The following is a 14,516-nucleotide window of genomic DNA, read 5'->3' on the forward strand; positions in this document are numbered from 1 at the left end:
TAGTTGAACGGACTGATACAGTCTTTTTCAGTATTGAGCTGAATATGATGTGAGTCATATGATACCCCACAGGCGCCTTTTCAATAAGGAGAAGCTTAACATCTTTTTTAATGCGAATTAATATTCTGTATCATGCAAAAAAATTTTAGTGCCCCACAAAAGCAGAGCATATTACATTACTGTGCATTATCCTGTGCATTTATAATCTTTTCCAGTGAAAGATCCAAAAACTGATTAAGCGTTTTCTGCTCCACACACCAACTGTAATGATTTCTGTCTGTCCAAACTGAGCTGAGGATTTTCTGAAATGTCATCGTTTGTCCTTTCAGGATGGTACAGAGGATTCGTACTGAAGAATCCAAATGTCAAGGTAAGTTGTATCTGTTCAGAGAAAAATGCAGAACTGTTGATTGATTTATTGACTTCTTTTTGTTTAATTTCTCACCTTGTATTGGTGAAGCGTGCAAAGAATTCATTACACAAACAAACGGCAATAATGAAAGTAGTAGAAGAGTGCTATAAATCTGGACTGCTGAAAAATAACAGCCTGTCTTTTTCTAGTCTGAGTAGATTTAAACGTCCTGTTCATTAGGAATTCTACAGAGCCCCGCTGGTGACATCCCATATATATAAAAATAATGTGTGGCCATGACTTAGTAAGGCATGGGAAACAAGATAATTAAGTCGTGACCATGACTAAGTAAGGCGTTTGAATGAGATCCTAATGGGTGGCCACCACTTAGTAAGGCATGATCTCATTCCCATGCCTTACTAAGTGGTGGCCACGACTTAATTATCTCATTCCCACACTTTATTTTTATTTATATGGGATTTCACCACCAGAGCTCCGTATAATTCAGTGATACGTTGTATGTTAACATGTTTACATAGCATCCACTACCTGTTCTAAAGTTTGGAATCACTGTTGGAAGCTGTAAAAAGATACTTTAAGATATTCCCTGATGACTGAGTAAGCTGTGTAACATTGAGAATGAAGTTAAAATAAAGTTAAAATAAACAGTAACATAAAATAATGAAATTAACATCCAGAATGCTTCATATTTTGAATGGGATCAAATCTCAAGAGAGTCGACCTATCCAGGAATTACCGTAAATGGATAATTACAATATTATAATTTTTCTTGCTGTTTCTTTCAAAACTTGAATAAAACATATTTAAAAGGATCACGCCATGGAAAACTGAATTTCTCTCACTTTTTTTAAATAAAGGAGTTTGTTGTAATTTGTAAAAATTAAAGTTTCAAACCACACTGTTCCCCACCCATTCAGACGGAAGTTATAAGGAGAATTTCAGCTCTGACTGCTTTTTGGATGAGACACAATATAGGGCAGCCAATCAGAGCAGGGCTCATTTACATATATCTGTCTAAAAGGCACAGCAACAAGAATAGCCTGTTTAATTATAAGAGGTAAAGAGAGGTTGGAAAATGGTCATGTTGAAATGAATTATGACCATTTTTGTACACAAAATTGCATATATATCATAAGTAGACCTCAAGGGAAAAAATAAAATACAAGAAAATGGTAGAATATGGGCCCTTTATAGAAGCTTCTTGTGTCTAACTGATAGTATTTCAGGAATTATTATTGCATAATAAATAGCAGTTATTAGTATTAGTATGAAGTGATTCCAAACTTTTGAACTTTGCTGTATAAAAATGTTTTATAGTCCTGATTAAGTGCTCTGTGGTGTCTTTTTCCAGGGAATATTCCCATGCAGCTACATCCATTTGAAACATGCACACATTAAGAACAAAGGGTAAGATCCTCTTCTCTCTCCTGAGTGCTGAGCACAGCATGTCCCAGTCACTGCTGGGTGTCCAGCTCCTGATTCTTCAGCTCAAATGCTTCCGTTTCCCCTCCAACATGAGTGAATTGGATGCAGTTAAAGAGCATCTGCAAGCAAACATTAAAGTGATAGTTTGGCCTTAAATTAAATGTACACAATTTCCTGCTTACTTTAACCCCTTACATGGTCAGGGCCCACCGGCGGCCCCAACGTTTTAATACACACTTCTACACCTAAGAATAGCTCAGCCAGTTTGCATTGAAGTCCTTGTAGTTACTGTATAATGAGCCTTGGTATGTAATAAGCCTAGAATTGTAAGGGGGTTTACATGTTATCAGTCTGCCAAGACTGTGAGGCTAATGTAGCTAACAATAAATGGAAGCTTATGTACGGCTTAGCACCATGCAAACTACCCACCTAAACCATCACACACTTACCTTAAACTTTAAGTAACCTCAAAAAGACTTGCTTGTGGTTTCTGATGCTGTATGACACACTGTTATATAAATATGGAAATGCAGAGGTTATGGTGGTGTAATTGTTTGATGAGGCTCATTTTCATCCTGCTAAGTGGATCTGATAATAGGGGATGTAAACAACTGTACTGTTGAATCTGAGTGATGAACCTGTCATGTCTTGGTACAGTCAGCTATCTGACCTCTGCCTGACTGTTCTGATGTTTCTGTGACTAAGGAGGTGGTCATGACTTGGTATAAACATGGTTGCGTAACGTGTGTGTATTTGACCCGCAGGCAGTTTGAGACAGTCATCCCCATGGAGGAGTCGGTTATTACAGAGATGACGGTGACTCTGCGAGACTGGGGCACCATGTGGAAGCAGCTCTATGTGGTAAACATGGCTGTGCTGTTGTGACACTTGGAGACACTGTGTTATGGTGTATGCTGGGCGACTGGCAAAGTCTAAATATCTCATTATTGTCATCAGAAAACCATCTCTAAAATGTAGCTTATCGTTCTAAACATAACGGAAAAAATAGTAATTATATAAAGTAATTTTGGATCATTTTTATCTGTTTCTCATGAAATCCCTGAAACTTAAAGGGCAGCTGGTGTTTTTATATTGCGTTAAACAAAAAATAGAGAAATTGGAGCAACAACGTTTTTTGCATGATCATTTTCCAACCTCTCTTTACCCCTCAGATTAAACAGGCTGTTTTTGTTACTGTGCCTATAAGACTGATGATATGTAAATAAGCTCTGTCCTGATTGGCTGCCCTGCATTCGAAAAGCAGCCTAGGCTGAAGCACTTGCTTTACTTCAGGGTGAAGTGTTCTAAACTAAGAATTCCTGCTGACATATTGTATAAATAAAAATAATGCGTGGCCATGACTTAGTAAAGCATGGGAACAAGATCCTAATGCGTATCCACAGCTTAGTAAGGCGTGGGAACGAGACCCTAATACGTGGCCATGACTTAGTAAAGCATGGGAACGAGATCCTAATGCGTATCCACGACTTAGTAAGGCGTGGAAACAAGATCCTAATGCGTGGCCACGACTTAGTAAGACATTATCTCATTCCCACTCCTTACTAAGTTGTAGCCACACATTAGGATCTCGTCCCCCCGTGTTAAAAAGATGTGGCCACACATTATTTTTATTTATATGGGATGTCACCAGCAGGGCTCCGTACTAAACGGCTGTAGGCTGAATAGGTGGATATACAGTGAGGTCCAAAAGTCTGAGACTGCTGGTGAAAATGCTTCTATTTTGCGTTCCTTTCTAATTAAATAGAGAGATTTTATCACAAATTACATTGACAGTAAAACAATTGAGCGAAAATTGGAAATCTTTGAAACGTGAACATGAATTTCAGGCTTTCTTAGTATTTGATGGTCTTCTTTTCGCTTTAATGACAGCATGCGCTCAAGCTGGCATGGACTCCACATGTGCAAAAGCCTCTGATGAATAGATCAAATTCATCTGAGAGTCGTCTGAACACAAGCTCCAGTAGAAGAGATAACACTAAAAGAAATGTGACCTTTTTGTCACATGGCCAGTCACAAATTTGTGCAGTTTTGAATAGTGGCCTAGAAATAGAGCAGAATCTTGAATGTTTCTTCTTTTTTCATTCATAACCTCTCTTTGTTTTACATTTTTCAGAATTCTAAAATGTTATGACGTTTATCTCCAAGTTTAAGTGAAAAAAATCCCAGATTTTCAAAGTGGTCTCAGAATTTTAGATCCTGCTGTTTGTAAAAGCATTGCTATATGTGACATCGCAACAATCATGATTTCAAATCAGGCTGTTTTTACAACTTAGTTTCCCTATATGGACAGCATGGACTAAGGAGTGAACTGTACACACTTAAAAATGATGGTTCTTCAAGGGTTCTTTAGTAAAGAAAATGGTTCTATATAGAACCATGAACACTCAAAGAACCCTTTGCATGATTAAAGTGTTCTATACGTAGTGAAAGTGTTCTTTAGATTGATGGAGAATGTGCTGTAGATGGTTCTATATAGAACGTTTTTGAAAAGGGTTCTATATAGCACCAAAAAATGGTTCTTCTATTGTTACAGTGTCAAACTTTTTACAATAGAAGAACCCATGAACCATCATATTAAGTGTGTATGTTTTGAAATACTGTTTACATGCTACATCAAATGTTTTTAATTCACAGTGGTGAGTAAATTTTGGTATTCTGTGATATGGGCCCTTTCAATAACACTGTCTAATTACTGTGATATTTAACACTAAAATGTGAAGCTAATTGGGCGCGATGAGTAAATAGTCCTCACTGAGTGATTTGTTTTATTTACTGAATAATAAATATACCATATTATATCTACATCTGTAACACCTTCAGTGGTGACTCTTCGTATTGGTGTAGAACCCGTGCCTGGTAAAGCTCCTCACAGTGCACATAGGTACAGTTTTAGTTTGCACTCTCTCCTCTGCAGAAGAACGAGGGGGAACTGTTCCACAGGCTCTGGCATGTGATGACGGAGATCCTGGAGCTCAGACGGCAGGTTCTCGTGGGTCACTTGACCAATGACCGCATGACTGACATCAAACAGCACATCATAGCACGGCTGGACTGGGGCAATGAGTGAGTCCTGAAAAATGCACCTCAGAAAAAATCCATTAACATCAGCATAATTACAGCTGAAACGTAGTGTTTTCATACAGCGATGGAGAGCAGTCTGAAGTAATGGGTACACTAGCTGGTCAAATATAAAATATTATCTTTTTTAAGAATATAGTTCTTGAATGCTTTTCATTTAGTCTAACAATAAGTATTTTTACTTCATTTTATATTAATGTTTGTTTATTAAGGGAATTCAGTTATGTCCTACAATGCTATTTATAGCTATTGTCAGCTAATGTTAATGTGAGGCCCCATGCAAACACATCACTGGGGTCATCAAGGTCATAAGGCTGAACTTTTCTGCAACCAGCCTGGCAAAAGTGTAACTTTTAAATGGTTTTAAGGGAGAAGCAATACTAGCAGCAATTACTTTTAATGCCCAAGAGACTTATATTAGATTTTAGTGGCTGTTCACAACTAGGTTTCAGTGTTAATCCATTACTTCTCTTTCTTATATCGACATTTCGCGTGCAGTGGTAATAAAGGCCATATTGTTGGGACAAAACCTCCTACCTCCAAAACAGTAACTCTACAGGAAAAGAACAAAAAACATCTTTACTTAGAAGTTAATGTAATAAAATGATTTTTTCCAGGTAATTTTAAAGCATTTCTCTTGATATGTTGGTCTGTTCATCATGACCAACGCGCAAAAGGGAACTGGAATTTTCAAATAATGCAAAAAAAGCTAAAATCAACAAAAATGGAGATACATAGTTTTTGCACAACAGCAACAATATCCACAAAGCTCTTAAGGATTGTTATGCATGTTAAAAGGGAATTCTGCTATTTTTGCAAAGTTTCAGAATCATTAAATGGTTGAGAGGTAAACAAAGTCATTCAGAGTGGTTTGATGTGAAATGCTCCATTCGAGAGAAACTTACAGAGTCAGAACTGTTCACAGTCGTGGTGATAGAAACCAGAGGTGTGAAGTGTTTAATGCCACTAAAAGCTCCCTCACAAAAGACAATCACATGAAATGGTTATAAATGCACTGCCCAAAGCCTGAGATGTTGTTTTATAATAGTTTTGAGAAGGTTTATGTCCTATTTGTAAAATATGCTCATGGTGGAGAGATGTATGCAGCGCATTATAAAGCAAAATGCACCCTAAAGAAAATGTACTTCTGATTTACCACTATTTCACCCTGATTAACATTACATATGAAGACCTGTGTATGTTCACTGTTCATGTTGGATAGTTAATTAAATGGCTATATTTGTGTTCTGGACATTTTGAACACTGGTTCCTATCACCACCCCTGTAAAGAGAAATATTGAGAAATCTATGGAATTCAGCTTAAAGTGAGTAAATAGGTAAAAGGAATGCATTCAAGTTTATTACATTGACTATTTCTCTGTTTTATGATAAAATCTTTAGCTATGAGTCAAAGCATTGACGGAAATGAATTAATAATGACCTCTGCAGTGAAATTCTGTTCTGCTGCATTTGATGGATTTTAGTCTGTTTTACTGTTTCTGTGATAAATATTTTCTTTGTGTAAATTGATGCAGTCTAGTGTGCTAAATATGTGTGTTTTTAACAGGCAGCTGGGTTTGGACCTGGTCCCCAGGCAGGACTTCAGCATGGTGGACCCAGACGAGATCAGTGTCACTGAGCTCTATCGGCTGGTTGGTTTTACACACACACACACACACACACAACACACACACACACACAAAACTATTACTCATGAGTCACCCTTCCACTGCTGCGCTGTGTTACCACGGCAACTGCAGCCCAACCTGACGCCAGGGCTTTCTTTCATATCCTTGTTACTCCATTCCCTGTTTTAACACACACACACACACACACACACACACGCACAGTTCGAGTCGTCTCTGCGTGGGGAAATGATAGTGATTAAGGATAACAGAGGATGGTAAATTGTGCATTAACTGGCTGTTTGCAAACTCCACACGGCATTCCACTCATTCAAAATCCTGCTCTAGTAATCCTGTATAGAAACCACCGCACGGCCTTGCACAGCCTGCTTTAAGTCCCAAAACAGTGCACACACTGTATGTGTAATGGGTCCCTAAGCAAAGAGAGCCACAGGCAGACAGATAGAGATGGGTCCAGACAGACAGATGGCGAACAGTACACATCATCTTTTAAATCTTCTTCAAGGCTTTAACCCCTTCTTATTTAAAGTCAATGGCAACACATTCAGAGATTTTGGCACGGTCATAGTTAAAAGCTACACATCCTACATTTTTCTTGTATTTGATTTTTCTGTGCAGTTTTTTTAAATAATAAACACAGTGACCTCAAATATGGCATTTTCTGTCAATTTTAGTGCACAATTTGTATTTATTTACAAAAAAACATAACACATAAATGTGCCATAACATATTTTGTGTTTAATTTTTCCCAGTATATTGAATTTAGCAACTAAACAATAATTGTGCATTAATTGTGCATAAGTGTGTTCTCTGTAGAGGATGTGTTATTTTCATTTAGATCATCAACAAAAGCAGTTTGACTGGGGGTGCACAAACTTTTGCATACAGCTGTACCAAATACATGACCGTTTTCGTTTTGCAACTCTCTTTATCCCTCAGAATTACACAGGCTGTTTTTCTTACTGTGCCTGATTCTGATGTAAGACAGTGTATAAATCACTTCTGTTCTGTTACTGTGCCTTTAAAACGATACATGTAAATCACATTTTAAAACTATGAAAATTTAGAAAATATAGACTGTCTATACATACTAGTAATATTATTCCATTTGATTTTTGATAGTGTTCCATATTATTTTTCATTAGTCAATGTGCATGTGTGGGAGTGAATATGCATGTGTTCGATTATGTGTGTGTGTGTGTGTGTGTGTGTGTGTGTGTGTTCATCTGTTTGTGTTTGATTATGTGTGTATGTGAATGTAAATATTTGTGTGTTTGTTTTATTTCGTTCAGATGGAGCGACGGCACCGTAAGCGAGAGTTTCCTCCACAGGCCAACATGCACCACCTTTTCCTGCAAATCAACAGCCTGCTGAACTGCAACCTGGCTGAGGAGCTCCACGTCTTCTTCTTCATCTACGACAGCAGAGAGATGCGACCAATCAGGTGCAGGTTCAACACATCACTGAACAAAACCTTCCAATGTAGTACAGCTTCTCCAGGTAACTGAGCAAAAACTGACCAATAAGAGGCAGCTTCACTACATCACAGAGCAAAGCTGACCAATCAAGTGCAGCTTGACCACATTATAGAGCAAAGGTGACCAATCAGGTGCAGCTTCACCACATTACCCAGCAAAAACAACCAGCCAGGTACAGCTTCACCACATTACCCAACCAAAACAACCAATCAGGTACAGCTTCACCACATTACCCAGCAAAAACAACCAGCCAGGTACAGCTTCACCACATTACCCAACCAAAACAACCAATCAGGTACAGCTTCACCACATTACCCAGCAAAAACAACCAGCCAGGTACAGCTTCACCACATTACCCAACCAAAACAACCAATCAGGTACAGCTTCACCACATTAACCAGCAAAAACAACTAGACAGGTACAGCTTCACCATAATGCCCAGCAAAAATAACCAATCAGGTACAGCTACACCACATCACAGAGCAAAACTGACCAATCTGGTAGCTTCCCCCATCACTGAGTTAAACCAGCCAATCAGGTTCTGCTTCACTACATTACCCAGCAAAACCAACCAATCAGGTACAACTTCACCACATTACCCAGCAAAACCAACCAATCAGGTACAGCTTCGCCACATTACCCAACCAAAACAACCAATCAGGTACAGCTTCACCACCATACCCAGCAAAAACAACCAGTCAGGTACAGCCTCACCACAATACCTAGCAAAAACATCCAGTCAGGTAAGGCTTCACCACATTACCTAGGAAAACCAACCACTCAGGTACAGCTTCACCACATTTCCCAGCAAAACCAACCAATCAGATACAGCTTCACCATTATTTTTGACATTATTAATGATAGTACCACCTTGAGAATAATGCCAAAACAGACATGGTTTATCCCCTTATTGTGATGTCAACACTCAAAACGTTCGGGTGTTTAAACCAGCTTTGGGCCACGAGAGCTTTACTATGTACTTTTAACAATAGTTTGTAGAAGAAAACTGTCAAATCCTTGTTTGACCAAAACCTACTCTTAAAAAAGAAGGTGCTTTGATGAATGAAGCTGAGGATTGAAGCTAAATATACTGTAGTCAAATATATATGGAATAGCAAAATGCTGCTGTGAGTTAAGAATAGCTGTTGGTATTTTTTGCACTATTGAAAGGTTACTGAACTTTTCAAAAGAAGACAAAGTGTTTCCAAACTTTTGGCAGGCAGGATATTTAATTGGTAGTTCCACTGTTAAGAGCGTGAATTATTTTGAAAGGGCTGTAAAATGTATTTTGCTTTCATGGACCCATTTCATATTAATATTTCAGTAAATATGAAGTCAGCGCATCAGCGTCTGGTCAAAAGCTGAATTAAGTCCAGGAAAAATGCTTTTGTCTGGACAGTACTTTATCAATTATGAATAGCGTGAGTGGACTGCTCCAAAAACATCAGTGCTTTGTTTTGTCTGAAAAGGCAGCCTGTCATCCACATGTCTTCGCTGGAGGTGACCTCACAGTGATTTACTTCGATTATGATTCTCTAGGAAATCATATATTGATTTTTGATTGATTTACTGCATTTTTACACCTCATTCTTTACTGCATTTTTACACCCTGTTGTTTACTTCTTTACCAGTATGCACCTGCCCCACCAAAAACACTCAATGCCTCAGTCCAAGGGGAGCGCTATTGTACGATAAGGCTGCAGCCTCTGTACAGTTGTGGAATATTTTATTGATCGAGTCTCATTCTGTCTGTCTCAGTTTCACTCAGTTACACAAACGCACATTCTCACCCCCCAACCCCCGCTGATGTCAGCGTGTGTGCGGTGTATGTGAAATGTTCAGGCACTCCTCCGCGTGTAATCTGGTGAATTATTCAGTATAAGTGATGCCCAAGAGCCCAGAGCTGTGCAGAGAGACGGTGGGTGTGTGTTGAGGGCAGAGGGCGGGGGGGTTTGGTTGGGGGTTACTAGGCCTCAGAAGATCATCAGTCCTCTCTCTGCTTTGTGTAATTAATGAGCATCAAGTGTTGCAGTGGAGCTTGTTAATACGTGCATCGGCTCACACATACACACACATACTTTTTGTCATGGTCTGTGGTTGTACATTATATATATATATATATATCTATATGTAAGTACACACACACATATCTGTATATATGCCATATATATATATAGCAGATCTGTATTGCAATTTTAGGTTGTGAGTATCGTGAACCAGGTAAGCCCCTGTACTTGAATGCTGCTGCTATACTTATATGAAAATGTTGTAGCATAATTATACATGAGTCATAGCTTCTTTCTTTGAGTGTAGCACTTTATTTGATTCATGTTATTTAAATTGATTTTACATTTACAAGTTTTAAATGCCAGTTTGGCTCATTAAAGAGCAAATAATGTAATAAATAAAGTCAAAGCTAATTAAAATGCTGCTTCTAGTGTATTTCATGTGTTCATTTAGCCCACGCAATGTGAGCTTTGGGTGTGAAAAAAACAGCAAAACAAGGCAAATGAAAATTTTACTATATATATATATATATATATACACATATACACAACCCACACACAGAAATACACAGAGTCTCTGCAGTGTGTCAACCTTGACAGCAACTAATGGTGAATGTTTTTGATTTTGACTCTGTCGCTGTCCTTGTTTCTCTATCTCTCTCTCTCATTCTCTCTCTCTCTCTCTCTCTCTCTCTCTCTCTCTCTCTCTCTCTCTCTCTCTCTCTACAGTGAGAGGTTCTTTGTGCGGCTGAATAAGCAGGGGGTTCCTAAGTCACCAGAGAAAACAGAAAAGCAGTGTACACTCTTTGTTGTGAGTACTGGGATGTTTTCTTTGGGGTTGTGTGGAGGGCATGTCCTTGATCCTCAGTCTCCAGGGCGAGTCTGCCATTGAAAACGTGCTCACACTGTTGTGTATAAGTATTCTGAGATGTGTTTTTTCTTTTTTTTTTGCTTTATGCGATTCAAAGCCTTGATTTGATTGATTTTTCTGAGTGTGTCAGATGCATTTTGGAGTGCAGGTCTGACTGCCAAGGTCAAACCGCATCTGTGGGATTTGACCTGCACACCAACAGATCCACCACTGTGGTCACGCCACCATGATTTCTTTCTGCTGTACGGCACTGTTTATGAGCACAGAGATCAGAAATGCTGAATGTTTGGGTCAAGAAAAGAACGAAGAAAGGAATCGTCTTGCTGAAATACAGTAACATGTTTGGAAGCTTTCACTGTTTGACTCGTGTTGAATAAAACATTTGTCTTTCTTTAAGGATTTGGGCAGTAGCGATCTCCGCAAAGATGTATATGTTGTAGCTCATATTTTTAGAATAGGTAAGAGTTACTGGGATTGATGGGTGATCTTCTTCTTAAAGTGACCTATCACAATGCCTTTCGACACGAAACCTTTCATAATATGCTATGACAGTATACAGTGCGTTAGAGATGGCACGATACCAGTTTTATTTCCAATACCAATACTGAAACCTGAAGTGTCGGTTAATATGGAGACCGATTCGGTTAAATTGAACGGTTTCTTGTTGAGACCCTTCACTGGCCACTCTGTTCTATATTGCTAGGAAGTCACAATATTTAACACTACTTTTTACTTGCATGGTAAATAACTGAATTCATCATTTTATTGTGAAATCTACTAATCTTAATATATTTTCTGTAGTAACCCAACAAATTACATTTAAAAATATTTACTTGGGATATTTTCTGCACTTACCATGCAAAATGGAAATATGTTCATGACAGTGTTTTTTTTAAAGTTTATCTTTTGCTTTATTTAAATACAGAAAAAAAATATTTGTAAGCCTGGTAAAAAAAGTCATTTTTTCAATACTGTAAACAGTCTACAGTATATTACTGGCTAGTGTGTTGCATTATGTTAACAGCTGTTGTGAAAAATACAGTAGTTTACTGTAAGTTAACATGCTGTATTTTATTTACAGCATACTACTGTAAATGTACAGCAGAATACTGCTAGATCAAAGTAAATCACAGCAAACAATTGATATTTTAGTGTTATTTGCTGTTACTATAAAAGTAATGCAATAATAATGCATAGTAGGTAATATAATAGTATAATGGAATAATGGAATAATTAAGTAATTTTACAGTGAATTTTTTACAGTGCAATCTAAACTTACCATGCTTAAACTTTCAAACACTCTTCTACCAACATAGCCAACAACATGACGTGCAAAATGTATCTGTTTAAAATAAATGAATTATATTTATTTTTAAATAAGGTAATTTTAGTATTTAGTATAAGAAGTTAACATGTAATCAACTTTGGGATGGGGTTGGGGGGCATTCCCACTCTACATGCTTATTTCATTGGGTAAAGCATGTTTTGCTTCAAGTGCCCTGAGTTGAAAAAAAGTTTAACTCAAAGCGGTCAGGTAGACTACATCATGAGAGTTTTTCCATACTAACCAATCAGATCAGAGGAGAGACAGTTGTAATGAAAGAGAGGTTGGAGGTTAACTTATTTTCACAGATCAAAATCATTGCATAAACTAAAAGCAGCTTTTTCACTTTGGCTTGTTTTCGCCACACTTGCTAGGTGATAGTAGTAGCAGAGTAGCACAGCAGCTAACGTTGCTTAGCAACAGAGAAACGCCCAGCCAGAAGCAGCGGAAAAAAATACAGTATGAACCCCCAAGAAAAACACACACCTTTCCACTTCCAGAAAAACACAGTGTGAATCCCCCATTACTTTATTTTATGTCACGTTACACAACAAGCAGTTTAGTAATACTTCAGGCTAGATTTGAATCAGAATGCATTCATTTTTTCTTATGGTATCTGATCAGGCCTGCTACTGATACTGGGTACTGGATCTGTGCCATCTCTGCGAAGCACACCATTTGTAGTTCAGTACAAACTATTTTGATGAGCTTTCCAATGGCTGTCAAGGTGTATAATGGCAGGTTCAATGAAGTAACACTACGTAGGCAAAATGATAAGCCACTTCAAGTAAAGTGTGATCGGAACGCTGTCTTTATCTGTATCAGTGTGTGTAGCTAGTGTGAATGCATGGCCTACATCGATTAGTAACATCATCCAGTACTGTTGTTGTCTGTGTGGTGCTCATTGCATGTGTTTATGTCATCTCACTGTGGACTGGTAAGTGCTTGTGGAGTAGTAGTGCGTACACTCACCATTCACTTTATTAGAAATACATTGTACTTCAGCTCACTGGCCACTTTATTAGAAACACCTACCTTATAGGTCCACTGTACAGGTGTGCACTTACAGATCTGTAGCTGTTGTCTTGCAGTTTATCAGTTTGTACATTGTTGGTCAGTTTTTGGTCAAGCTGTTGACTGGGTATTATTTGACTGATGGACTGTTCTCAATTTGTCAGTGACACAGATATTGTAGCGGCCTGATAATGTGAGTAGTGCTAGTACAAGTGTATCAGTCACTGCTAGGTTGAGACTGGTTCATCCAGCAGTGTCTATGTACATGTGGTTATTTTTCATAAAAAAATCTATCTACCTATATATATATATATATATATATATATATATATATATATATATATATATATTCACATGCAAAGATGCAAAGTTTAACTCATCCTTACCACTTTTCTGCAAATTATAATGTACAATTTCTCTTTATTTGCTGAGTTTGGAAAAGAAAGTAAATATAAACTATGAAATGTGCCCTAACTTTTGCACATGCCAAATTGCATGGTTTTTATGTTAAATTCAGCAAAAAAACATTAATTATGTATTAAATTGTGCAGAAGTGTGTTTCTCTGAGGATGTGTTAACTTACTTTCACTTAGAAAATCAACGAAACTTAATTTGACCAGGGGCAGCCAAGATTTTGCATAAATATATGCAAATCAATTAAATTTTTCCTACCACTAAAAGTGGAAATAAAACTTTCTGCTTGCTGTGAGAATATACACCACCGCTAGCTTAATGATAACATTGCAAATCTCACATAAGCTAAGAGACCAATATTTTTAGTGGTGATTGGATCAAAAAAGTCTACTTATAAAGTAGATTACAAAGCTTTGAAAAATACTCTGCCTAAAAGTTAACCTTGACTGGTTTATAAATACATTAGCTAACTATGGCTGTTAGGTACACATGAACAATTAAACATTTAACTGTGACTTGTTACTAGCTGGTTAGCTAAATACATAGTTCAATAGGCAAAATTTTCCCTCGGCTGCCCCCCTTAATAGTTCTCCTTGGTCCACCACCCAAAAATATTCAGCTAAAAATGGTTCTATAGTCAGAGAATTGGATTAAGGGTTTAAATGTTTTATTTTATTTGATTTTCACAACATTAAAAACACTGCAGTACATTACTAGCCTAGCCCTTAGGAACCTGTTAGTTGCTGCATGAGGATATTTTGAGGCCTCAGACCTTTAGTGGCCCCATGTCCCTAACATTAACCGTAGAAGCCCTTTCATAGGTTCTCTTAATATAAAATTGAGGTATGGTAAGGTAATAAAGAGCT

General features: G+C 37.7%; 1 protein-coding gene across 1 annotated transcript in view; it reads left to right on the forward strand.

The window, feature by feature from the left end:
• Window positions 1-14,516, forward strand: part of dock4 (dedicator of cytokinesis 4) — a 104,738-nt gene that overhangs the window by 27,491 nt on the left and 62,731 nt on the right. Inside the window, exons 3-10 of the mRNA XM_036568283.1 lie at window positions 330-370; window positions 1,725-1,780; window positions 2,563-2,659; window positions 4,734-4,882; window positions 6,465-6,549; window positions 7,836-7,987; window positions 10,757-10,838; window positions 11,296-11,356. Coding sequence (XP_036424176.1) covers window positions 330-370; window positions 1,725-1,780; window positions 2,563-2,659; window positions 4,734-4,882; window positions 6,465-6,549; window positions 7,836-7,987; window positions 10,757-10,838; window positions 11,296-11,356 — 723 coding nt within the window. The remainder of the gene's footprint in view (window positions 1-329; window positions 371-1,724; window positions 1,781-2,562; window positions 2,660-4,733; window positions 4,883-6,464; window positions 6,550-7,835; window positions 7,988-10,756; window positions 10,839-11,295; window positions 11,357-14,516) is intronic.

This window comes from Colossoma macropomum, unplaced genomic scaffold, assembly GCF_904425465.1.
Source record: "Colossoma macropomum unplaced genomic scaffold, Colossoma_macropomum, whole genome shotgun sequence".
Lineage (NCBI taxonomy): Eukaryota > Metazoa > Chordata > Actinopteri > Characiformes > Serrasalmidae > Colossoma > Colossoma macropomum.